Source organism: Telopea speciosissima, chromosome 3 (genome assembly GCF_018873765.1).
Source record: "Telopea speciosissima isolate NSW1024214 ecotype Mountain lineage chromosome 3, Tspe_v1, whole genome shotgun sequence".
NCBI classification, from domain to species: domain Eukaryota; kingdom Viridiplantae; phylum Streptophyta; class Magnoliopsida; order Proteales; family Proteaceae; genus Telopea; species Telopea speciosissima.
The window spans coordinates 12455425-12480097 of record NC_057918.1 but is presented as its reverse complement, the minus strand read 5'-3'; the positions used below and the strand labels follow the sequence as shown (position 1 = coordinate 12480097).

At 38.0% G+C, this 24673-nt stretch overlaps 1 protein-coding gene across 3 annotated transcripts in view; it reads right to left on the bottom strand.

Annotated features, from left to right (window-relative positions):
- Window positions 1-24673, bottom strand: part of LOC122656772 (60S ribosomal protein L44) — a 48026-nt gene extending 23353 nt beyond the window's left edge. The window contains exons 1-19 of one of the 3 annotated variants that reach the window (XM_043851418.1): window positions 24512-24670; window positions 21698-21792; window positions 21345-21548; window positions 19549-19818; window positions 19328-19354; window positions 19143-19216; window positions 18212-18901; window positions 18055-18100; window positions 17258-17350; window positions 17114-17169; window positions 16749-16905; window positions 14630-14841; window positions 14487-14550; window positions 8713-8883; window positions 8579-8609; window positions 7131-8311; window positions 6430-6504; window positions 6281-6297; window positions 5174-5177 (exon numbers count right to left, since the gene is read on the bottom strand). In XM_043851418.1, the coding sequence (XP_043707353.1) occupies window positions 5174-5177; window positions 6281-6297; window positions 6430-6504; window positions 7131-8311; window positions 8579-8609; window positions 8713-8883; window positions 14487-14550; window positions 14630-14841; window positions 16749-16905; window positions 17114-17169; window positions 17258-17350; window positions 18055-18100; window positions 18212-18901; window positions 19143-19216; window positions 19328-19354; window positions 19549-19818; window positions 21345-21548; window positions 21698-21769 (3444 nt within the window). In that variant the 5' untranslated portion in view covers window positions 21770-21792; window positions 24512-24670. Of the gene's footprint in view, window positions 1-5173; window positions 5178-6280; window positions 6298-6429; window positions 6505-7130; window positions 8312-8578; window positions 8610-8712; window positions 8884-11460; window positions 11489-14486; window positions 14551-14629; window positions 14842-16748; window positions 16906-17113; window positions 17170-17257; window positions 17351-18054; window positions 18101-18211; window positions 18902-19142; window positions 19217-19327; window positions 19355-19548; window positions 19819-21344; window positions 21549-21697; window positions 21793-24511 lie in introns of those variants that run through there. The other 2 variants (XM_043851419.1, XM_043851420.1) reach the window with 2 other exon arrangements.

Here is a 24673-nt window from a genome sequence, read left to right as displayed (position 1 = left end):
GGTGGGAATAGAGTGGATAGAGAAGAGGTATCGAAAGGTTCTTTCTTCTTCCATGCCGCAAATAACATATTATGCGACTCTGTTTTCAGTTCTTTGGAGAGTGGTTTTCTGCTTAGCCGAAGCCGTGGCTGATTTCTTCACTCACAGGCTTTAAAAGTTTAAATCATTTAACATTCTTTTCTTATCTATCAATCTCTGTGTCTCTACTTCATTCTGGAATTATTTTGTTACTCTATTTCAGGTGAGATTTTATTGATACCTGTAGTTTTCCTTTCTCCTTTTACAAACATAAATAATGTTCCCTTGGTTTCTGATTTCCTTGCGGAGTGCCAATTTCTCTTATTCTCTCCCCTCTCCTCTTATTCTTCTCCAATTTTCACTCTTCTTTGTGGCGGGCTTAAACACCTGAGATTCTCAAATCCTTAGTGGGTTTGAATAGTGTTTATTTTATCTTTGACTTTAAAGTTTAGGATTTCGGTGGACTCCTTCCTTCATCTTCCAAATTTGGAGTTTTTAAAGAATCTGAATACGATGAACTGTAGTGAATTACAGAGGACGGGCTCTTGTTCATCTCCGGCGGATTTGCGATGGCTGTTGAGCCAGTTCTCAGTTCTCACCCCCTTTCCCCAATCCACAATTCCACATATTGCGCTCTACAACTCTGGGAATCTGTGACCCAATAAAGGAATTGAAGAAGGATTTTTCTTGTGATTCCTCTTTTGAGCAGCTTTCTTTCCAAGAGGAGAGAGCTTGATGAGGGAGGGAATTAGGGGACATGGATGGATGTGGTGTACATGGTGACAGAATTGGATGCATAGTTTAAAATCGCTAGAATTGTTTCTCGGTTGTTTCATCTAAATTATTATTATTCCTGCTGTTTCTGTTTGACTGATTTTATTGAAGGGTTACTCTTTTACTTCGTTCTTTTAAAACACAAGGAAAGGCCACTTTCTTTCTTTTTTTTCATGCTTCCTCTCTTGGGTAGAAGGATATGATTGTGTTATTACCGGAAAATAATCCTCTTCAATTCCTTTAGTAGTGTGCACTTTGGCAGTTTGGTGGGGGGAGATGTCTATAATTGGCAGCTCGGATATCCAACGGTGTTGAGCTTGAGAAGGAAAAAAAAATGGAAGTCAATGAATTTTGACTGTTGGATGTCCGAACTGCCGGGTGTCGACATCTCCACTCCAAAGTGCCGCACTACACACTTTAGAGAATTGAAGAGGATTAAAATCCGTTCTTGGTCGGTCATGTTGTTGTCCGTAGAATGAAAAAATGCAACTGGTGGGTGTTATATTAATGGGATTTGGAATCTCTGCGGCCTGGGGTTAGGCTATTGTGCTATGTGCAACTCACAGGCCGACCAATGGAATTTATGCCAATCCAATGGTTGGTAGATGGCAGCCTGGCATTTTTGAATTTTGAATAGTAATTTTGATATTTGAGTTGAGCTCGTCTAAGAAAAAGTACATCGGTCCACCCAATTAAACTGATCTCCTTATTTATATGGTCCAAATTAAACGTAACATATGAAAGAAAAATTAAGGTGTGAGGATACTAATAAGTCCAACTCATAAGTCATAATCTAAAATAATTCAAGGTTGAGTGCAATTTTTCAATCTAAAGGTGTAATTTAACAACTCATTTTTTTCCCGTGCAACTCATCAATTAAAAAAAGAATCTGAAACAAGAAAAATTAATAGAGCTTCTAATGTCCCTCATAATTACCTAAATTTTGTTGAGGTAATGGGTTTGCTGATTAAAAAGAACAAATTGACATAATAACTTAAATTCTTAAGAATACTATTGGACTTAGCCACTGATCAACACTCACCCTAGATTTATCTTGGAGATGACAAATGGAAAACCTATGATCACCAATGGTTCTTATCTACTAAAAAAAAGAAAAACGGATATATAAGTTGCTTCTCTCAACCTACAGGTGTTCGACTAACAATTCTATAAATCTTATTGATCAACTTTCTTATAATCATAACAGTTGTCAAGTGTTTTAAAGGATCCAATTACAAAGTTCCATCAAAAGTTGATAATTTTGTGAATCTCAACCTCCTATATGATACCCCATTTCACACCCCCATTGGTGTCGTCCGCTAGTTTACAGCAAACAGTCGGCGTGTGTCTATCCCTCTCCCTTAGAATATACTTCTCTCCTTTCCCTAAGAAAAACATACACCACCCAATCCAAGCATTGTGTTAGAGATGAGCATGGATTCAGTTATCCGAATCAAATTGGACGCAGCCAATACCAGATTGATGGTACAAAAATCAAAGAGCGTAAAATACTAAAAAAGAAAAAGGGAAAAGGAATGCTAACCGATGCTGTATATGGGCGTGTACCTGCTCCCCGACACAGTCTGGCAGAAAAAAACCGCCGCACCTGTGGACCTTTCCACCTATCCAAGGGTGTGTGGTGGTCTTTTCACACCAGGCTATGTCTAGGCGCAAATACACACTCACAGACAACTCTGGTTAGCATTCTTTCTCAAAAAAAAAAAAAAAATTGGAATATTGGGGTGGAAGGGGGGGGGGGGAGGGAGGGGAACATCCATGTCTGGCTACTACGACCAATCCAAATGTATCGGTATTAATGGCAACCAATACCGGCATCGATATTGTGAACTAAATCCTCCTTGGACATAAGAGAGAGAGAGAATGCTCAACTTTAATTTCTGTTGATGACAAGGGCAATAGACATCCGCCACTGACGAGGCAGCAGTATCAGCTGTCCATTTTTGCCACAAGCATGTCTAACGTCGAGTAATTTCCTCTAGTTTAAATTCACTGTTATTGAGATCAACAATTTAAAATGGATTGTTGAAGCAATTATCAAAACCTAATTTTAACACTCGGGGGCAATTTATGCTAGGCTAAAAATAAAAAAATGTTGTTCTGTGACAGGTGGAAATTAGCCTAACCAATCTAACTGGTTGACTGCCACCCATACTTCAAAATGGCTTGAAAAAACCTTTATTATAAACCATTCTGATTCAATCAGTTTTGATTAATAGAAGAATGGACTGCCTTGACTTGCCAAGAGGTAGAATGAATATGTCTAATTATCAGAGCACACTCAAGTTGATTTTCAAGTGAAAACTCAAGAGTAGTAGTAGTATACTTGTTGCTAGAGACACAACATAAGGGAAACCCCATTGTACCGCGATCTGATCTGATCTGATCTGATCACAACTAAAATGAAATGTAAAGTGAAATTAAAGTTTTTCTTTTTTTTAAAATAAAAAAGACCCATCATATTTTCGTACTCAAATAGCAAATAAATTTGTTAAAAAAGAAATAAAAAATTTTTTTAAGTGAGAGGGTTCATCTTTTCCTATTCAAACTCAAGTAAATTTGTTAAAAACGAAATAAATTTCATAGATAAGGGGACAAAAGTCATTTCATGTGACGAAAGAGATAAACAGAGAGTGCTGGTGTACACCCTCCGAGAGGTTAAAAATTCTCTTTTTTTCAAATGCAAATTACAGATTAAAAACTATATTTAATAAGATTAATCACACAATCGTTGATGATTATAAGAAATGTCTGCACTCATTGTGTTATTTTCAATAGCAAATACAATACAACCCAACATGTCATCTACAGACTGCACAACTCGTTATACACTCGTGCATCATCCCTGTATTCATCCTCCTGGTATTCCTGAAAATTTTTGTACTTCATTTGCAATTTGACAAAATAGTTGAGCTAAAATATGAAATGTAAGCAAGAGAAAATTTCAACCCTCTCCAGCTTGCTGTGGTAGAACTAATTATCCATTCAGACTTCACAGTGAACATGCCATCCAAGACTTGGATCTACATGGTCCATAAAATTTCAAACCATCCAGCTTCCCATGTAGCAGAACTAAGTGCCTATTCGTAGATTTCGGAGGACATGCCATAAAAAACAAAACACCCTGCTCCCAGTTTGATTTCCCTACAATTTGCAACCAGAGGATTTTCACCTTCACTTCAGGTCAGAGATTTCAAAAGAGAGGGGACACTGCATTGACCTGATACAAAGGACACGAATTTTAACTAATGCTAACAGTGACCCCCCCCCCCCCTCCCCTCACCATAGATCTTACCATGTTCACAAAACAAAATCAACAGTTATCCTACACAAAGAAATCAGTGTCGATGGAGAAAGGAAATAAAAAAAATAGTAAAAGCGATGGATGAAGAACGATAAGTGACTTGCCAATTACAATACAATGTCTGAAACTTCAATTACTCACTAAGATAAATAACACCGATTTCTTCACAAATTTAAGAGAACAAAAAGGAACAAAACTTAAAGTTGGAGTATAATTGACGAATTTCCTGTAAGCCTTGAACAGGGAGAAAGGTTGTCAATGAAAATACAGAGAAGCTTATCCTTTTCCCCGCAGACTCCCATAAAAATTTCCTCAATAATCTAACTAATCTCAAATCACAGATGGCTTCAAAAATTTATTGTGAAGTTCCAACACTGTCGAATCAAATATCTATTTCAGATAGCTTCACCAACTTATTGTAAAGTATGCGATTATCCCTCGCTGTGTTGCTTTCTAGGAGTGCACTCTGCACAAGTTCCTGCTCCATGAAAACATCCATAGTCATGACGGCTCACAAAGAGAAGGGGTGAGGGGTTGGGGAGGCAGAAGTAAGTAGTGAAATTTGACAAGAGCAAGAAACGCACCTTCACATCCCTGTGGGAAAGGAAGTTTCCCAAGTTATGAAGAACCAACCTCAAATCCTCAACCTGCAAAAAGCAAATAGATATACTTTTAATACTGAATATCTGTCCTTGAATTATATGACCATCAAGGCAGAGAGTCATGATGAATTACCTTGATGTAGCCCACTCGATTTCGATCAAAAAATCTAAAAGCCTAATGGAATAAAAAACACCACATCAGAAGTAATGACAGAACCCATTCTCTGTTCAATTAGAAGCAACAAGTATGAATTGATACGAAGTCTCAAAAACCCACCTGTAATAATTCTTTATCGACAACTGGATTTGCTTTCTTATCTGGCTCCATCGCTGCACAGTTATCTTTTTCTATTTTTTCCTGTGTCTCGACAACTTTCTCCTCATTCTTCTGCTCCTGTCCACACTCCACTTCAACCTTTACATCACCTAACTCCTTCGGGTCAGCCTCTGCATCAACCATCCTGTGTTCATCAGCCTGCAGAACAATCTAATATTATAAGTCATAGAGCTGATTGACAAGCAAAATCCACTGTTACAACATTGCTAATGTGGTAGTGGCAACTCATGCAGCTCCAGTTTCAGATAAATGAATACTTAGTAGGGATTAAGTACAAAACTAACAAGAAATATAATATATGTGACAATGCACTTTGATCAGCATCGTAACCATTTAGCAAGACAGAATTCTAGCACAGAGATAGAGTTGCTTAAATATCTTTCATTGCATTATAATCATTCCACTAGATTCCGAGTTGATTCTGTCTCATCATCAAGCAGAATATAGACAAACTGAAAATCTGCAGCTCGCCGAACTAGGAGAGAGGGGGGAGTAGACATGATATTCAATGTTGTCAAGTGTATAAAATAACGAAAAAGAAGAATGGCCTACAAAATTTGGGACAGACAAGAGAACAAGAAAGACTGCTTTTTTTCTTGAATCAGCTTATGTCGTAATTATGTTTAACTAACTATACGATGACAAAGTAATCATCAAAATAAGTGCCTTTTTTTCGCACCAATAGAATCTTTTTCATTAAATTAAATAATGTAATAAAAAAAAGCTTACCTCTGTAGGTGAGTCATTCTGGGGGCTTGCATCCTTCATTTCCTCATCTTCACCCACATCTTCCTCTGGATCTTCTTCTACTTCATCATCTGTGTCATCCTCCACCTTGGACTCCTCAGTCCCGTCGACAGTAGCATCCCCTTCCTTGGCCTTTGTTTCTTCACCATCTGGATTAGGAGGATCTGGCTTTTCAGCTTTTGCAAGTTCCTTCTCCACAGGAGGTTTGTCAGTTGTTTTAGACCGCTTCCTAGAAGATTTGTCCTCATCATTTTCTTTCTCAGGGTTGTCATCACGTTCTCTTTTTCGTTGATTTCTTTTGCTCACAAATCTTTGGCGTAATTTCTACAAATAGAGCAAGCATATTTACAGACTCAGCAATTATCCTTGGAAAAGAATGAAGTCTATACAGAAACCAGGCAGACTTATTTTTCATAACCAACCTGAAGAAAAGACAAAAGACGGCAACCCATTTGGTACTGAAGCATTTCATAAAGTGACTCCGCAAACAATGAAAGCTGCAAAGATGTGAAACTTGAGTTTCAGAAAAATACATTCTTAACATGGATTAATGTAGAAAAAGAACAAAATTATTATAACACCATAATTCCATATACAAATGAAATCATTGAGGTAGAGAAAAAACAAACCTCAAATGTTGATTCCTCAATATCATTATCACTGTAATTCAAGAGAGAGTCCAATGAAAGTGACAATGAGCGAAGCTGTAGGATAAGAAAATAATATTAGATAACTAGATATATAAACATCCACTCCATTACAACTGTTTTGATAATCATAGAGCTTTAACAATTTGTCTAATTAAGATTATGTTTTTCCGATAATGCTAAGATTATATGATTATTCATTTAAGTTTGGGAATGTCTGAATGACATCTCTGTAGGTGTATTTAGAACTTGACACCTCCTTTTAATTGCCCCTAATTTTATTCTCAAATGGTTTTTAAATTAGGAGTACAAAAGTGTTTTCAAAAAATAAGTTGAAAGTGATTTATAATTATGTCATTATCAGAAGGTGTAATTGTCGTGCATATTTTTCGAGTACACGTGATCTGACATTATTATCCTCATTGGGAAAAAAATTGTCATATCAAAAGGGCAAAAAAAAGTATGGTCACAAATTATTTGACACCTAGAGGAGTGTCAATAAGAAAATCCCTTTATCTGACAAGTGAAGCAAGCATCTATAAAGGGGATTTGGCATAAGATCTCCCTGAAACCCAAATAGGTTGGCAAATTTCTGCAATCAGTAAAACTCTCAATGGTATCATTTACCTTTCCTAGTATATTTAGTGCCATATAAAATGAAAGCAAAGCTACATGCAACTTACCTTGGGTTCTTTGTTCCATTTTGTTTGTAAAAACAAACCAGGATGCTGGGGAGGTTCCTCAGGCTTTCCCTTTTCTTTCAATTCTTTACTTGTCTTGCCCCTAGATTCATCTTTCCCATCTTTGTTTCTTTTCTCCTTTACAACTTTTGTCCTTTCCTTCTTGCCATCATGAACATCCTTACTAGGAACTTTTTCCTTTGAAATCTCAGCCTCCACTTTAGCACCAGACCCTTTTTTATTATCTGATTCTGCATTTTCCTTTTTACCCTCTTTTTCTGTTTTGGGATTCTTTTTCTTCTCTGATTTGATTGCCTCATCCACCTGCTTAGCTGTATTTGCAGTTAATTCAGCCACGTTCTCTGTTTCATTTCCTTTATTAATCTTATTCTCATCCTTGTCACCATCTTTCTTGCCTTCCACATTACCATCCTTTTCTCTAGTGTTGGTAGCCTTTCGTTTAGGCACCCTCTTAATGATCTTCTTTTTCACAACTGTTTTCACACCAGTTTCCTGTACAGCAGAAGCATCATTGGGATCTACCTTAACCTTCACAATATCTTCTTCACAGTCCAATTCTTTCTCAGCTTTCACCTCAGCTTCCATGTCATCAGAAGCTCCAGCTTTGTTTCCCTTCTGAGAGGTCTTACCAACAGGAACTTTTTTTACAATTTTCTTTCTAGTAAATGTTTTAACACCAGAGGGATCAGCAGAAGTCTCATCCTGTTGAACACTGTTTTCAGGTTTAACTTGCTTGTCTCCGGCATCTTTCTCGTTCAACTTTTCATTTTGTTTCCTGACTGTAACCTCCATGCCAACTTTCTTAGCAGCAGCCTTCGGTTTGACAATCTTTTTCATAATTTTCTTTTTTCCAGGTTTCTGAACCTCAGTTGCCTGAGCAACAGAAGGTTCGTCTACTTCCTTCTCAACATGCTTGCCTTCCCCACCAGCTTCTCCATCTTTTCCCTCAATTTTTCTGTCACCTGCAACCTCCCCCCCAGTGGCATTTTCCTTGACTTCAGCACCATCAACTTTCTCCATTTTGTTTACATCAACTGCTTGTTCCGTGGGTGTAGTATGTGGTGCTTTCTTTTCCTCCTTTCCATCCTTTTCTGAACTACCTTCAGCATTGGCATTTTTGTTGGAATCAGTGCTTTTATCTGATTTAGTGCGACTTCGATCCCCTAAAGAAGTAATGTAAGAAAATTAGTAAGATGCAAAAGTGGAGACATTGACATAAATCAATACATTAGTGATTATAGTTCCAAATATAAAGTCACACACACCCCCACCCACAAGCCATTCCACAGAAAACACTAAGAAATTGAACCCATGAACCAGTCAACTAAGCCAAGTTGTGAGTTGACTAATCAAGTTTTAAGACCATGTTTTGCTGACAAACATATTATAGACCTTCTCAGCACACAAGAATGTCGATGTACTTGAGTTACCTTTAACTGCTACTTTCTTCTCAGTAGATTTCTGATCAGAAATAATAAGAACAAAATTAGCTTTTATCAAAATTTCTTTGTTGGAGGACAAAGCTCATAGAAAATCAACTCGAAACAAGGTGACACTAACAGACCTTTTTCAAAGCAAGCTGACTCTCTCTTTCAGCTATGGCCTTCTTGTGTGCCACCCAATGGTCTCTCCACACTTCCAAGGAAGGTAGGCAATCTGATAGATCTGGAATAAACAGTACAGTAACCTCTTTATGGCTAAACAGCCCATCTTTACCAACTCTATCATAGTGTATCTGTAAAGTCCAAATAAAAGGTAAGAGGAGGGCCAAAAGAGGAGAAAAAGTTGAATAACAATTGAGAGTGCAAGCTAATCCCCATGTCAATCAGTCAATATTATACATGAATGCACAGAGTTTCCCAATTAGTTTCAAGGTAATTAAAAGCTCCAAGTTCTGCTTCTAAATTTCCCTCCTAGCTATTGTAACTTTTCCAAAATAAAATCAAGACCAAATAAAAATGATTGCAAAGACAAAAAAAAAAAAAGAAATTAATCATAATCAAATTTGCAAATAAATAACCAAGTTGGTAAAATCAGATAGATAACAAAACATGTCTCCCAAGCAAGCTTTGAATAATACCATAATTAGCAAATCAAGTAGAACTATTGGGGGGCCAATGTTACAGATTACCTTTCTTTCCCTAAAAGGGAATATTACACACATACGCCAACCAGTCTATTTCATGATCACTATTTTGTAAGGATTGGAAACAAAATTACACATTTAACCCCTCAGTGCAATTGCTGAATTTCACAATTTACTGTAAAATCCAATCTTTAACCTAACCAATCAGAATTATAAGTGTGGAAAACTTACGAAAAAAAATTGTAAATTTTATAATTCGCACCTTCTGATTTGCAATTTGATTTTTAATCCCTGTCAAATCCCAAAAGTTCAGATTTCTCATGAAGGGTGACAAAAAAAATGAATACCAATTTTCCAGCAGAGATGTCTTCTTATGGAAGATCATGCAAATTTGTGATACGACCATTGTGGAGGTGCGTTATGAGAAGGGGGAATCCTGAGATAGGATTTCAGAGTTGCAGGGAAAAGAAGGGGAGGGGAGGATCGCAAACAACCAGCCACGCAGACTCTTCACAAACACAAACTCAACTTTCAATCTATTCAACGATAGGGAATTACACCATACATAAAGAGAAATAAAAGACTTAAAATAAAGGCTAACTCTCTAACTAGGAAACTTATTCAAATAAGGAAACTAAGAACAATTGGGAAACCAAATATCCTACGCAGCTAAGAATAAAATAAACTAAAAGACATTACTTCCTCAAATAACATAAATTCCTAAAATCCGACTAGATCCAAAACTCAAACTGGACTTGGTTCATCTCCATCTGGATACCCAAATGGGTTTGGCTCGGTCCAAGGTAGTGCACCTGCATCAATTCCCCCAATGTTGAGAAAAACTCGTCTAGAACAGAAGAATTAAAAAATACGAACGGGTGCTATCGTCTCCTTGTCGGCAACTTGAAGAAAATCCAAAATATGAAGCTTTGGAGCTGCATCCATGGCAGGAAAGTCATGGGCATAGTTCTAAAACTCGCCAAGATCTCGGAAAACTCGATAATCTCGACTTGGTTGAGATTACGGTAAACTCGACCGAAATTTCGGTGAAATCTCGAAAATCTAGGATATCTCGACGTACTTAAGATGAAACTACTCTTGTTTCTTCTTGAACACTATGATTCATATGTCATCCAAACGGAAGCCGATGCACGTCGGTTCCATTGGGCCATGAGTGGACTTGATCCAGCATGTCATTATATTGTAATGTTGAGACATGGAAGACTATGGTGTCTAAGACATATATATTATTCACTGTACTTGGGTATATATGACATATGTATTGTTCACACTGTACTTGGGTGTGTATGACATATGTATTGTTCACTGTATTTGGGTGTCTATTTAATATGCATTGTTCACTCATCAAACTTTGTAGTTTATACTTTAAGTCCTTAACTATTTCTTAAATAATTATTCAATATTTCAATATTATGTGTCTTCATCCATTATGTCTCATAGCACTCAAACAATGTGTATAGGCAAATATTACATAAGGATTCGATGTTCACTGCCAACCAAGTGTGCAAATCCAAAGCACAAAATTGGGTGTTTTTTTTTTTTACAATTTGAAGATTTAAATATGTTTATTAAACCTAAAACAAGCTTCTCTTAAAGTTTCAAAGCCAACTATGGCCATTTTCCCACCGAAACAAAAAAAAAATGCATTGTCTCGCCGAGATCTTGAGAATCTCGACCTGGTTGAGACACCTCCTCGAGACGAGTTTTTTAACCTTGGTCAGGGTGAAGAACGAACTCATGATGTGGAATAGCTTGCACTACATTGAATTACATCAATACCTATTCCATGATCTTCCCATCTTTCGCTGTCACTATTTGTTGTTTTGGTTGAGGCTGCATCACTGGTGTTGCCTTTGTTGGCTTTGAGAAACTTCATCAACTAACCCATGAAGAATGAATGTTTGGCGCATGTGAAAAGGATGTAAGGTGCACAAGTTTCCTTCACGATCAATGAATCCTTTTTGTAATTCTAACCACTCGTGACCCAATTTAATAAGATGCTGAGGAGAATCAAACACTTCACAATATGCACAGTCACAATATTGAGAAACAGAGAATTCAACGAATACATAATCCTTAGAGTGAATCTGGTCATTCTTTGATAATATCTCTACCACAGATCGCGAAACAAAATTGTAACTTTGCCTTTCATCAATAAACAGAGCAGCAAGTTTTCCATTGGGCAAGCGCACTCTAAACTTGAACACAAAGGAATCCATGACCAGGGTTGTATTTGGAATCAGTATGGGTCTACACAAACAACAGGATACTCAAATCAATGAGTTAATGGCAAAATCCATAATAAAATGAGTTTATCACAAGAATGGCAAATAAATTGAATGCACAATATGGTAGCACTACCGTAATTAGATGAAGTTCAATTAGAATCGCACAAGAGAATAGTGCATATGAGGGAAGAGCAAAATTGAAAGCAAATTAAAAATACGACAAAAGGGATAAAGGATAAGGTGAGGGGGGCACTTTAGGAAAAAAGAAGAAAATATAAAGAAAGAGTGAATAAAAGGAATCCTGGGAGGGATACCGTCTTCTACTAAGAGTGAACCAGAGAGGAAAGACTACCGAGGAAGCCGCTGTGAGCTGCAACAGAGTTCGGCAAGGAGTTTTAATCGATCTAGGGTTGGAAAGTTCAACTTCAAACCAGCGGCGGGGACTTCGATGGGAGGAGTGCGATTTCGAAAGTGATGTACATCGGCTGACTAAAACCAGCCGCATGTGTAGGGATTCCTCTACACCAGCATCGTGGGCTAGTCTTTTATTTTGTCTTTTATTTAGTCTATGCTTTGCTGAAATTGTAGTCCTAATTAGGATTCCTAATTTAGTTTGAATCCTAGTTAGAAACCCTAGTTCTACTTTTTTCTATGTTTAGGCATTGTGGCTATAAGTATAGTCATAATTGCTCAATTGAGCCCATGAATTTATGAATAAAAATATTGCTTCCAAGCAAAATTATTGCCCAGAGATAGCCTTCCCTTTCCCCCTTTTTCTTCTCTACTCAATTTATTCTTTTCTTCTATTTTCTCTTTGATTTTTAAACCTGAAATCAAGCAATCAAGAGTGTGTTCTGGAGTTTACAACAAGATCTGAAGATCCAAAAGTCAAGCTTCAAATCACTGGTTCGATCATTGATCCAAAGTAAGCAAACCAGATCTGCCGGCCATAGTTGTTTCTATTTTCTGATTGAAGATTCGAAGACCCATATCTCATCCTGCTGCCAATAGGACTGAGAGTTGGAGGGCTGTTCCTGCTTCATTCAAGCAGCACTCGACCTAATTTTGAAGGCCTGTGGAGCACAGATCTGTCTGATCTGGAATTTCCTCCTGGGAATCATATCGGCCCACTGGTTTAGGGTTTTCTCCGCTAAAATTTCAAGCTGCAACTACTTCTCTTATCCAGTCCATATTTGAAGGGTTGGTTCCATCCTTGGAGAGCTCCACTCGATCCAGGTTAGAACCATATTCGTTGGCTGAATCAGGCCCTAGTTTAAACCCTAATCTAACCTTCTAATTCTGATTCTGCTCCTATTTCGGAGGTCTGTTAACTGCTATTTCACTGCAGGGTTGTTTGGATCTGTTTTGAGGATTATCTTTTGCGGTCAGGATTGTTTACAACCTAGCCTCACATTAGAAAGAGAGCGACTCGTACCAGGAGCTTAAAAAACCAGGTATGAGTTTTTTTTTTTCTGCCGCACGCGCTCTCTGCTATTCTCTTTCTTTTCACTGGCGGATCCCTAGACGGGAGATGAGGAGGGCAGTGGAGTGTTGGTCGCTAGTGAATGTGGGATATGTCACAATCAAGGTCAGGGTTCTGGTTTGGTGCTTTTTTTTTTTGGGTTGCCATAACCCTAGAAAGGGATTCAATTGAGGTACAGTGGATGTTGGTAGGGTTCTCTTGTGAGAATGATTGGGTTTCAGTGGAGTCGGTGAGATGGGGTTTTACTAAGGGAATCGCGAGGGATGGGTCGACGAGCGGTGGGATGGGATGGGGGTGAGGCTTCTGAGAAGGGAGACCTCTCTTCTCTTTTTTTTTTTTGTCACTGCTACTGGTACGTAGAGCAGTAATGCGAAAAAGATTTGGGAGAAGGGAATGAGACACGTTGATAGGGGAAGGAAATGGATCCTTCAGCTCTGATAACAAATTGGTGGACGACCGTTAGGAGAAGGAAGAATCCTGAGATAGGATTTCAGAGTTGCAGGGAAAAGAAGGGGAGGGGAGGATCGCACACAACAGGCACGCAGGCTCTTCACAAACACACACTCTAACTCATCTTTTCAATGTATTCAACGATAGGGAATTACACCATATATAAAGAGAAATAAAAGACTCATAAAATAAAGACCAACTCTCTAACTAGGAAACTAAGAACAATTGGGAAACCAAATATCCTACATAGCTAACTTCTAAAATAAACTAAAAGACATTATTTCCCCAAATAACATAAATTCCTAAAATCCTACTAGATCCAACAACTCAAACTGGACCCGGTTCATCTCCATTTGGATACCCAAATGGTTTGGGTCAGTCCAAGGTAGTGCACCTGCATCAGACCAGGAGTACTGCACCTAAACATATCTGATCCATAGATGAAGCTCTGCACTTTTACATGACATCTCATCAGTGAATAAATTCAATTTATGGTTGTCCATATATACAAAAGATATTTGATATAGACGTATTCAATTTCCCAGATTGTATACATCTCAGTTCAATGTTCTAAGAAACTTATAATTTACTGAAAAAAATCCAACCCAACCTCTTACAATTCAAACTGATCTACAAACATTGATTCAAATCTGTGTGCTTCACCTACTGCATCAACCAAATAGGAAGGAAGAACATCAGGGAACAACCGTAATCATCATTACCTACTTTTAAGTTCCATTTCCAATCTTCTGATAAGGTTCTATTATCCAATTTCCTCAAAGAAATATTCCCATTCACCAAAGGTAAACCAGAAAAGTATACCCAAAGCCTTACAGAAGTAAATCAAAGAACGAAGAAGTAAACATGAAACCAACAAAGAAATACTGCAATCCATTTAGTCATATCTTATAGCCAAATTGGCATTAGAATGTCAATATCAAGTCATAACTTAAAATGATAGGTTACGTATGGATATCATCTAATGGTAACCAAGGATGATATGAGGTATACAAGTGATGAAGCACTAAATCATGAACTGAGAAAGCAAAGATTCGACGACAAGTGGCTACCTCAAGGAAACGATTCCAATGCCGACAGTTATGTAAATCAAGTTGGGTCAAATCTTTTGCATATCTGCAGAAAAAACATATCTTCCATTAAACTGGCAATCATTCAGTCATATGAAACCATGCAGAGAGATTTCAATGCATACCTAATAGCCGTTTGAATCAAGGATGACTCATCAACCAATTGGTCCCCACCATCAACATCATCCAAAGGGCCCCCGATTGCCATAAAGGAACGGTCTTGCCTGAGAATAGCAAACCTCAAGATATTACTGAAATGCGGTATACGGTCGTCGGAACCTTTATCAGAAGATAGCTCCTCCAAGGCATCTTTACTGATACCACTCATCAATATTACCTGAAATGAACAGAGAAATAAATACAGATAGCACATTATATAAAAAAGCGGATATGTAGAAGCATCTCTGCACTACTATGTTACATATATTACAGCAAGTTCCCAAGACACAGGTAACAGAAGAAATGACTGGATTCCTAAAGTGAACTGTGGGCTTCAAGTCATACCCATTCACCTATATCTCTGGCTCTCTTTGGTATGATTTATGTTTGTGGGCTTCAAGTCATATCCATTCATCTATATCTATGGCTCTCTTTGGTATGATTTATGTTTCTATTTATCTGACATATTTCTATTTTTGCAGATGTTTGGTATGATTTATGATAATTATTTCCATTTATAATAAATGAAGACTCTTCATACCAGCTAAATAGACTTCTTCTTAACAAAAAGGTCAGATAGATTGTTTTGTAAGGACTGTAAGGTTATACCTGGGGAGAGTCTTAACAATTCAACATAAATTGGTGGTCCTGGATATGTACCTCACCTCGAGTTAAATTGGTTTTCTTAGTTTCCCTAGTTGAGTTAATTTCTATTTCTAGTGTGATTTTTTTTTTATATTGGCTTGTACCCAATGATACAGATAGAATGAAAAAAATAATAATAATAAAATTGAGTTTTGGTTGAAGCCTGCGAGGCTGGTTGTGTGCATGTGCGATCTTCTCCCCCCACCCCTCTTCTTAAATCTTCTCCACCATACTATGTTTTCCGGCAATAGTGGCAGACTCGAATCTGAGGTCAATCAGTCAATGTCCGTAATCCCCTTTCTTTTATTCCTGAAAGTGGGGCTGGAAGTACCTCTGGTATAGGCAATACAAGTGTCCAAGTTCCAGCTCCTAAGCCATCTTCCATCTTGAGATTGCAGCCAAGTTCCTGATCTGAAACTACAGGTACCACAAGTGACATATTCAGAGATTTAATCTCTGTTAGTTATGGATCGATAGAGCTATTATTGCTTGTATTCTGTGCAGTATTAAATTAGTAAACTATCCCTGAAACCTCGCCTTGATCATCTCTCTATTGAGTGAGAACTCAAAATTGCAAGTTGGAAGTTCTCAGCTGGTTTTTTTGCAAGTCACGGGCTGGAGGTTGAAGACAACCCAAATTGTGGTTGTTTTTAAAACCCATATATTGTAGTTTCCAATATTACCCTCGCCTTCTATCTTTATTCTCTTTTGTCCTTATTTTATGCTTCCTTCCAAGTTTGTCCTCTCACAATAAATACTAATCTCCATTGTGTCCTCGCCTATTGAGTTAACCAATAGGCCCTTTAAGATTCTGTTTACAGCCCTGCCACTCCCCTTGATAACTTCAGATTATTACCGAATTGCCATCGTTTCCTTATAACTTGGGTATTTGGTATCTGGGTGGGCCCATAGTGAACCCAATAAGGGTCCCGCATCATATTAAGGTGTCCTATTACCCCCAAAAAAGAAACCATTGGACTAAAGGCCCAACACGTATAGACCCAACCCAATGCTTATTTCTATTAAAATAGGCCCAATTCTGTGTTTTACCTGCAACCCCCAGTCTTGCACAAATATTACACATGCAACATATGTGCCCTAAACTAGTTTCAATAAAGATGGGATTAAAAATATCAATCAGCCAAGCTAGAGAATTTCTCTAGCCAAGCTAGGCTTCTATATAGTTTGAGTTATCGCCTCTATTTGAGTGTTTGAAGGAGATGCATCTTTCTTTTGTTGCTTGCTCAAGATAATTCTTTGAATCTTTACATGTCAGCTTCTACTCAATGTTCAAATTCACAAGACAGGCTCAATCCCACCAAAACTGGAATAAGCTTTCCTACACCACGAGGCAATCGGTAGCACCATTGAAAATCTAAAATCTTCCCATGACAAAACTAGGAAGAATCATAAATAAGTTGAATTTTTTATAAGTTCTACCTTGGCATTCCACACTATTTTTCCACACATTGGCTTCCTCGATTCTTCAGCTGACAGTTCAGTTGATGATTTCCTCGATTCTTCAGCTGACAGTTCAGTAGTAGATGACTCTTGCCGCACTCTTGTGCTCTCTACTTCAACAAGATCATGCACAAAGCTGTTCCACTCAACATGAAATCAATGGTTAAATTAGGGAAGAGAAACAGAAACTTCCAACATAAGAGTTGATATAATACAGACTTGTGACATACTTGACCTCCTGATAAGGGTTTATCGAAGCAGCAGAATATAGCCAAGAGAATACAAGAAAAGGGATTGCAAACCCTACAGAGGCAATTTCATGGAAGGAATTTTTAATAAGGTACCTGACAGGAGTATGTAAAGAAAGCTTCAGACTCTCCTTTGGCCAGTAAACCACAACCTAAAGACATGGACATCGGGAGGAATATCAATGCAGAGTGTACAATGTTGCTATCGTTTCCCAACTAAAAGAATTAAGAATTCCATACCTTAGAGAATTCTGGAGAAATAAACAAATTTGGATATCGCTTATTTACAGACAAATAATCCCTTTCAACGTCCGCTAAACAGAATGGGTAAACCTGCAAATTCAATTGCCACAAAAAATAAGCCGAATAAACCCATTGACACAAAAATAAGCTGAATAAACCCATTCATATTTGAGCAAAAGAACAGGAAAAATGAAGCAGCCAAATAGAAATGATCAACATCTCTAGGCAAACAACAGTTACAGATAAAAATTCAAAGCTTTATGTGGCTCTCAAGTATCAACTGATGTTATTGTACAATCTAGCCCTTCCTAGAAGGATTTGTAATAAATTATGGATATAATAGGTATGACAGCGTTCACCATGAATATCAGTGCAAAGTTTTAAAAATTAAGCATCGCAGCAACTGAAGTGCACGCTGGAAGCAACTGCAAGATAGCTTTAACACAAGAAATAATTTCCATAGATTGATTCCTAGATTATAATAGATGACCTAATTCGCCTGCTTGGACTCTAGAGAATTTTACACTAGTATCTCCAAATAATTCTGCTGATTTGATTCAGAGTACTAAAGATAGTACTCTACGTTAGAAGGAAATAAAAGACCTTAGGAAGAAACTCTGAACCTCCCTTCCAATGGTTAAGAGGAAATAAAATAAGATCTTGAGGGGGGAAAACCCAACTCCAAGCAGAAGGATGAGAAGAAAGATGATAAGGTCCAAAACCCTCAACCCAGATCCTCACGGTCGAAACAGGTCGCAATATCATTGAATGACTAAATTCTAGTGTGGTTTTACCTTGCAGACATATTCTCTCCTTTTTTCTTTAATGGGTGTACGACGCCTTCAGAATAGCAGAACACAAAGTTAGTCAAGAAGCCCGCACCATGTAGGAAGCAGCAGACTATTTAAAACTATATAGCAGGACAGAAAATAGAACGTCAAAATCCACCACCTATGCAAAGCTTCATGACGGGGAGAATCTCTTCGTGAAGGTCTCTCGTCCCTCAACAGTGCGGAACTGTGTCGCTCCTTACTGATCCTTGCTGGAGTCCGTTCACGCCTAAGTTCGAGCCCACGTTTGTGTTCTCTTTCTCTCTCCTTCTCCCGACGCTCCAAAAGGCGTTGCCTTTCACGCTCTCTTTCTCTTTCACGATCCCGCTCCCGCTCCCGTTCCCGCTCTCGCTCCTTCTCCCTTTCTCGCTCCTTCTCTCTCTCTCGCATGTGCTCCCTACGACGCTCCTCCTCCCTTATCTCAAGCTCCCGACGAAGCCCAATCCTTTCATCCTTTCTTTCATCAATCCTAGATCCTCCAATGCTTGAATGCCCACCGTGTGACAGGATACTACTTGGATAATCAGACTCATGAGAAGCACCACTTTTAAGTCCTTTTCCAGTGGCATAGTCCCGACCAGGAGGCAGGCTCACTCCATAACCTGAACTTGATGAACCTTGCGCATACATGAGATCATCAATATTTCTCCGAGGAGCTGCCCCCAGGATTGATGAAGCACTTTGTCCACCATAAGAAGCACCAAGCATTGATAAATTGCGAGGATCTGAATCCATTCTTCCACCATAGGAGCTAATATCTTGAGTTGAATGATGAATAGCAGCACTCCTTGCTGCAAGATAATCACTTTGTCTGCCAGAAATGTGTATGCTACTCAGTGTAGTAAGAAATATAAGACCATCTAAGAAAACTGCCCAAGGGCACAAGCTATTGCCAATGAGAAAGAAAGGTATAACCCATCAAAGAATGAGACTGGTTGAGCAATGACACACATTGGATAAAAGATACACAATTAGCTGTTCAGAAGCAAGCTACAGGATGTTATCAACAGCATAAACAATTTGGATCAATCAATGTGGCAAATGAAAAATACCTAGCACCCCCATCTAGAGGAGCAGATTGTAGAGACTGGGCTTTCAGCATTTGTTGTTGTCGGAGCAATGATGCCTTGCAAATATTTTAGCCAGAGTTAGCCACCAGAAGAAATGTATGTATGTTTAGAATATCACTTCCAACGGAAGAAATGTGTGTGTGTGTGTGTGTAGTAAAATCCAATACCTGATCAATGGGATCGTAAATCTCAGGCTGTAGCAAAAGCCAAAACAACCACATTTGGGTATTTATGCAAACAAAGGAAGAAAAACAAAAAGGAATTAAGCAAAACAATTGCAACAGAAGGATATTTTAAAAAATTTTTGCAACAGACGGATATTTAATGAAAAAAATATAATATAATATATAAATGAAGTGGAGAAAAGAAAAAACTGCGATCTCTATACCTGACCAAGACCAACAGGATCAGTGAACCGTCTACTTGACTCACTTTGCAACTCCCTCCCACTATAAGCATTTTGACGGTCACCATACTGTCGTCTGTCCAGTGAAGTATAGTCAGAAATTATCCCCGAGGAGAATTGATCACCTTTGAGACCATACCCATGGCTTGATGATGGCACATAGTCACCAGGGGACTCTGCCATCGCTGAACCATAACCACCACGACCATGAAGGGCTGATGAACCAGCTACTTTGCCACTCATTGCAGCAATCTGTACATACATATAGCCATCTAGTAATGTTACAGTTCAATTTAACAATACACGTTTGCCTACTACAAATAATAGGTTACAGTAGCAATCATGCTAGAGCACAGTCAGTCTCGAAACAAGTAAACAGTAACAACCACATTCAGTCTCGAAACAAGTAAACAATAACAACGGATGGTGGTGTCAAAAATGAATGATAATATAGCAACCATGACATTTGAAAACCTAATCAACATGCCTCAAATTTCATGTGCTGGAAGTTTTTCCTTTATCAACTCTTCCATCAAGTCATTATGTTGAGTAATTTAATATCCTAGATCTTTGCATCCAAAAAAATTTCAAGCAACAACACAAAGTATTACAAATTCAATGCACTGCGATATCCAAGGAAACTGAAAGAAAAAGGGAACTGGAACACCAATTGTCGTGAACTTCTCTAGAAGTCCAAGCAAAAGGAAGAGTAGACCTTATTTTTTCCGATAACTTTTAGAAGGATCCCATTTGTACCCTAAGTGAAACAAAAACAAATGTACAATCAGACTCAAACTTCCCTTAGAAGCATTAGATGATGATTTACCCCAAAAACAAAAAACTATTCTGGAAACGCAGCTTATTCCCAATATGTGCATCATTTTTACGGCTATCCGGGAGTATGAAATCCATTTGTTCCTTCAAATTTGAAATCTGGATACACTTCTAACATTCTTACAGGATACTTCAAGTTGCAATCTGTAACCTATTGCAGTGTGTTGGATGAATTGGAAGAAGTCTAACCGCTGCACATCTTTTGAGAAGAGAAAATCTGATGTTTGAATTGATAGAGAACTACAACAAGCTTTAGGTTCATCAACATGAATTTGACGAAAATTAGCATCTGAAAAGCTGTAAAGGTAAATTCCAAGGCGGACACCAAGGTATGCCTAAGCAATATAGCTGACAAACCGAGTGTAACCAATCACAACCTAGACCTCCTGCTGAATTAACAAATCAGTGATACAGAGGGATATTAGGTCAATCTTTTAAGCTGGCTGCTGTAGGCTTCAAACTATATCTTATAAATTTGTTATTCACTATATCCCACCACCAAAACACAAGTCCCTTAGTGTAAAGAAATGCCTTTAAAAAATCCAAAAATGATATGTATGTAAGTTCCATAAGATTGTTTAGGCATATGAGACCAAATAAGAAACTCAATACATCCACAAGCAGAGGTGTATTGAGTAAAAGTCTAAAACACAAGAACAAATGCTATAAGTTGAAAGTGGGGAATGTGGGAGCATTTGGGAGATTAAAAATCATGTGCAGAAAAGGAAGGAAAATTCTCTCTCCATAAAACCAGAGAAGAAGCTACAATATTTCGCTTTTCCATTCGTAGCAAAAGAAGTTCCTTAGAAAAAGCAAAGAGAATGAGGGGAATAAAATTAAACAAAAAATACGAATACATTATAAAGATGACAACAGATACATTTATATAGACACTAATAAATTACACAAAAATTTATTTGATCTTGCAAGGGTCAATCTCTGACCTGTTGAGCATTGCTCAAAGCAGATGAGCCATAAACAGCCCCATATTGTCCCCCATAGTGAGCAGCACCTGAAGGATGCGCTCTATATCCACCAACTTCTGCTTCTTGAGAAGAACCAAGAATAGTGGAATGCCGAGAAGGAATGGAAAGTTGAGACCCTCCATCAGGGCCTACAACTGAACTTCCAGAATAGGGAGGTACCGACTGCAGAGATGCAACAAATAAAAAAGTTGTCAAAAAAGTTCACCACCAATCAGTAGTCAAGAAGACCTAATTCACTAATTTGTAGTTGGACAGACCACTCAAATAATAACCTTTTAATGGAAATATATTGCATCAAACCATACACTTACATTTTGCCCATATGCCTGTTGTGTAGCATATGACTGCTGCCCATACGCATTACCCCCCCTAGAGGAATACATTTTGTCTAATGGAGAAGCAGAAGCTGCATGCCATAAAAGTAATAGACAGATAAGAAATTCAATTAAATATACCAGTAGCATAAATTCAATATATACATGTCAACCTCACAAAGGAGTTGAATGAACAAATTTCAGAAAAAGGAAAGTGAATTAATGAGAAACGGCCAGAAAAATGCATAAGGCTCCAAATTAACAATTATAGCAATAGATGTGGCATGTCCGGAACTCAACTCCTTGAGGCTTGTCTGGAACACAACTGAAAAAATCCATCTAATGGGTCATCAGGTCGCTGTAATAATGGAGTTTGTCTTGCAAATACCCTTGATACTCACGCGAGAGAGAGAGAGAGAGAGAGGGGGGGGAGGGAAATTTGTGGAGAAACGAGAAGACGTTCTTCGGCAACATATTCTAACACCACAGTGTAATCCCATATGTAATATTTGCACCCAACTTGCCTTGCACTCTTGTTGGATGAAACAGCAGAGCCTCCATCAAACAATAAATTGACATTTAACAACACCCCATGGGAAAACCATGGTAAGAGGAAAATCAAAGGAGGAAGATGCCAAATCGATAATAATGTAATAATTGATCAAGTCTAAAGAGATCCCGATTAAATAGAAAAAAAGATGGCAAGATCTAGATAAAAAGCCAAAAACGATGCCACAATTGAAGTGATTCAATGGCCGTGATTCAGGTATTACCACACAATAAATCCACTCAATTCTCAAACGATATATTCAAAACTGTGCTACAGAGTAGCCATCCAAGCCTATATTCATATTCTAGACTCCTTTTCCAAATAGCAATAGAAATCTATGAATTAGACAAGGAAAATTCCACATTAAGCATTCCTAATGAAGCTATAACTCACGACTATTAATTGAACTCAATAAAATGATTAAAGAATTAAAGAGAATTAAAACAAAATTTCTACGGCCGGTTTACACACGTAATTTAGCTTTATATACCCATTATAACTTAAAATCACGATATAAAAGCCCAAGACCTAATAGACAACATCGTATGGGACCAGACTTAATAAAATATGCTTCTTTTAACCTTAGGCTGGTCCATAGATGAACAATTCCAAGGGGAGAGACATAAAACCATACCGCCTTTTGGCTTTAATAAAACTAATCAGCCTGCATCAATCAGCATCAATGAGTCTGTAAATTTATTTATTTTTTTGTTTATCATATCTAACTGCCCAATGGGACTTCAACTCCAACTATAAGATATTTTTTAACCACTACATGGGGGAGGGGGTGCCTTATGGCACAAATGTGAAACAGGAGAGTATCCCTCGACCTCCTGAGGGCATGCACTCTACAGTCAAGCCACCGACCAAATGACCAAGCAGCTGTTCGCAATGAACCTGCAATTAGAGATGGTAAACATCTGGTGCAAGTATATGGAAGATCACGTGACTAGGTGTGAGGCTTTGATAAGACAGATGCGTAAAGTAGTGGGGCATGTGATAGGCAGTGACAACTGACCAGAAGATATAATTGGTCATTCAAAAAGACAAATAGTATTGATCATTAAACGAGACACCATCCACCATTTTAGTTGTAAAAATCATCCAGAGAACAGTAAAAAAGCATACAGCTAATGAACATTTAGAGGTCAAGAATGTAACACAAATATGACTCGAGGGTGTGACTTCAAGTTTAGGTAGGAGAGTTACTTCAAAGGGCTTACTTAAAAGCCAAGGTCGACAGAGGGTATACCTCCCATACACGCACACGCACACGCACACACACAAAGACCAACATGAAGCCCCAGCAGTCAACAAATTATCTCTGATAGGATGTGCCATTCTCTCACCGTTACATTTACAGTCTATTAATATTTCACTTTTCAAAATTACATGTCAGATTTCACTCAGCTTGATGGATGAAATGAAAAATGTATACGCAGGTCATTCATGCAGTGTCGATGTTATTGAAATAGCTTTCTTATGATTTCTCGCTTATCCTAATTTATTATTTTTGCGGTTCCCCTTTAAGGAATCTAAAAAGGGGTAAGGTAGAGAAGGAAAGATCATTAACGCAGCAAAGACAAATTTAACATCTCAGGATTTAGAAGAAAATACACAAAACCCAACACCTACAGAGACTGAAACTTTCCAATTAGTAATTCTTGCCCAACTCTAGAATTACCCATCTTTTCAGTGAGTAACGAAGATTTTCCAACCGAATTCAGGCAGAAGCAACAAGCCTACTCAGGAAGAAGTACAACAAAAATCAGACTTTGAACAGTAGGAATCGCAATTATTGAAGAATACACTAAAGCAGCTGTTTGTATCGGCAAATCAGCTGACAAGCAGTTGCAATATCAAATCCTATACATTAAATCACTTTCATTACAATTACAACCATCAAGTTTATTACATCGAGTACTACAGAAACCAGAACACTTGAAACACAATCAATCTCCGATGAAGCTTAGAATCTCTCACACCAAAAGCATTAAAAACACAAACGTTTCCACAAGCTCGAAAGATTTACAGCACTCTTGCGAACTAAGACTTTAAGAGGACTGAAGATTATCTTCATATAAAGAATAATCTAAAATCCATCCCGCGTACTTCCCGCAACGCAAGGAATTGAGAAGCAAATACAACAAAAGAGTCGTTACATACAAAGAAACTATTTTCTGGTACTGCCACAAGGGGCGAACTGATCGGAAAGAAGGTAAAATCATAGATTTAAAAAAAAAACTGTGTTCACGAAATACCTTCAGAACGCCAACATGAACGAACGCGAAAGATTGTGTTTCACCCGTCAATGTAAAGACAGATGATTAGGGTTCCACTGCGTCGAGTCAAGTCGAGTCGAGAGGATAATAACCTACACGGGGAGTTGGCAGAAAAACCCTAGTTTCATAGAAGATTTTAGA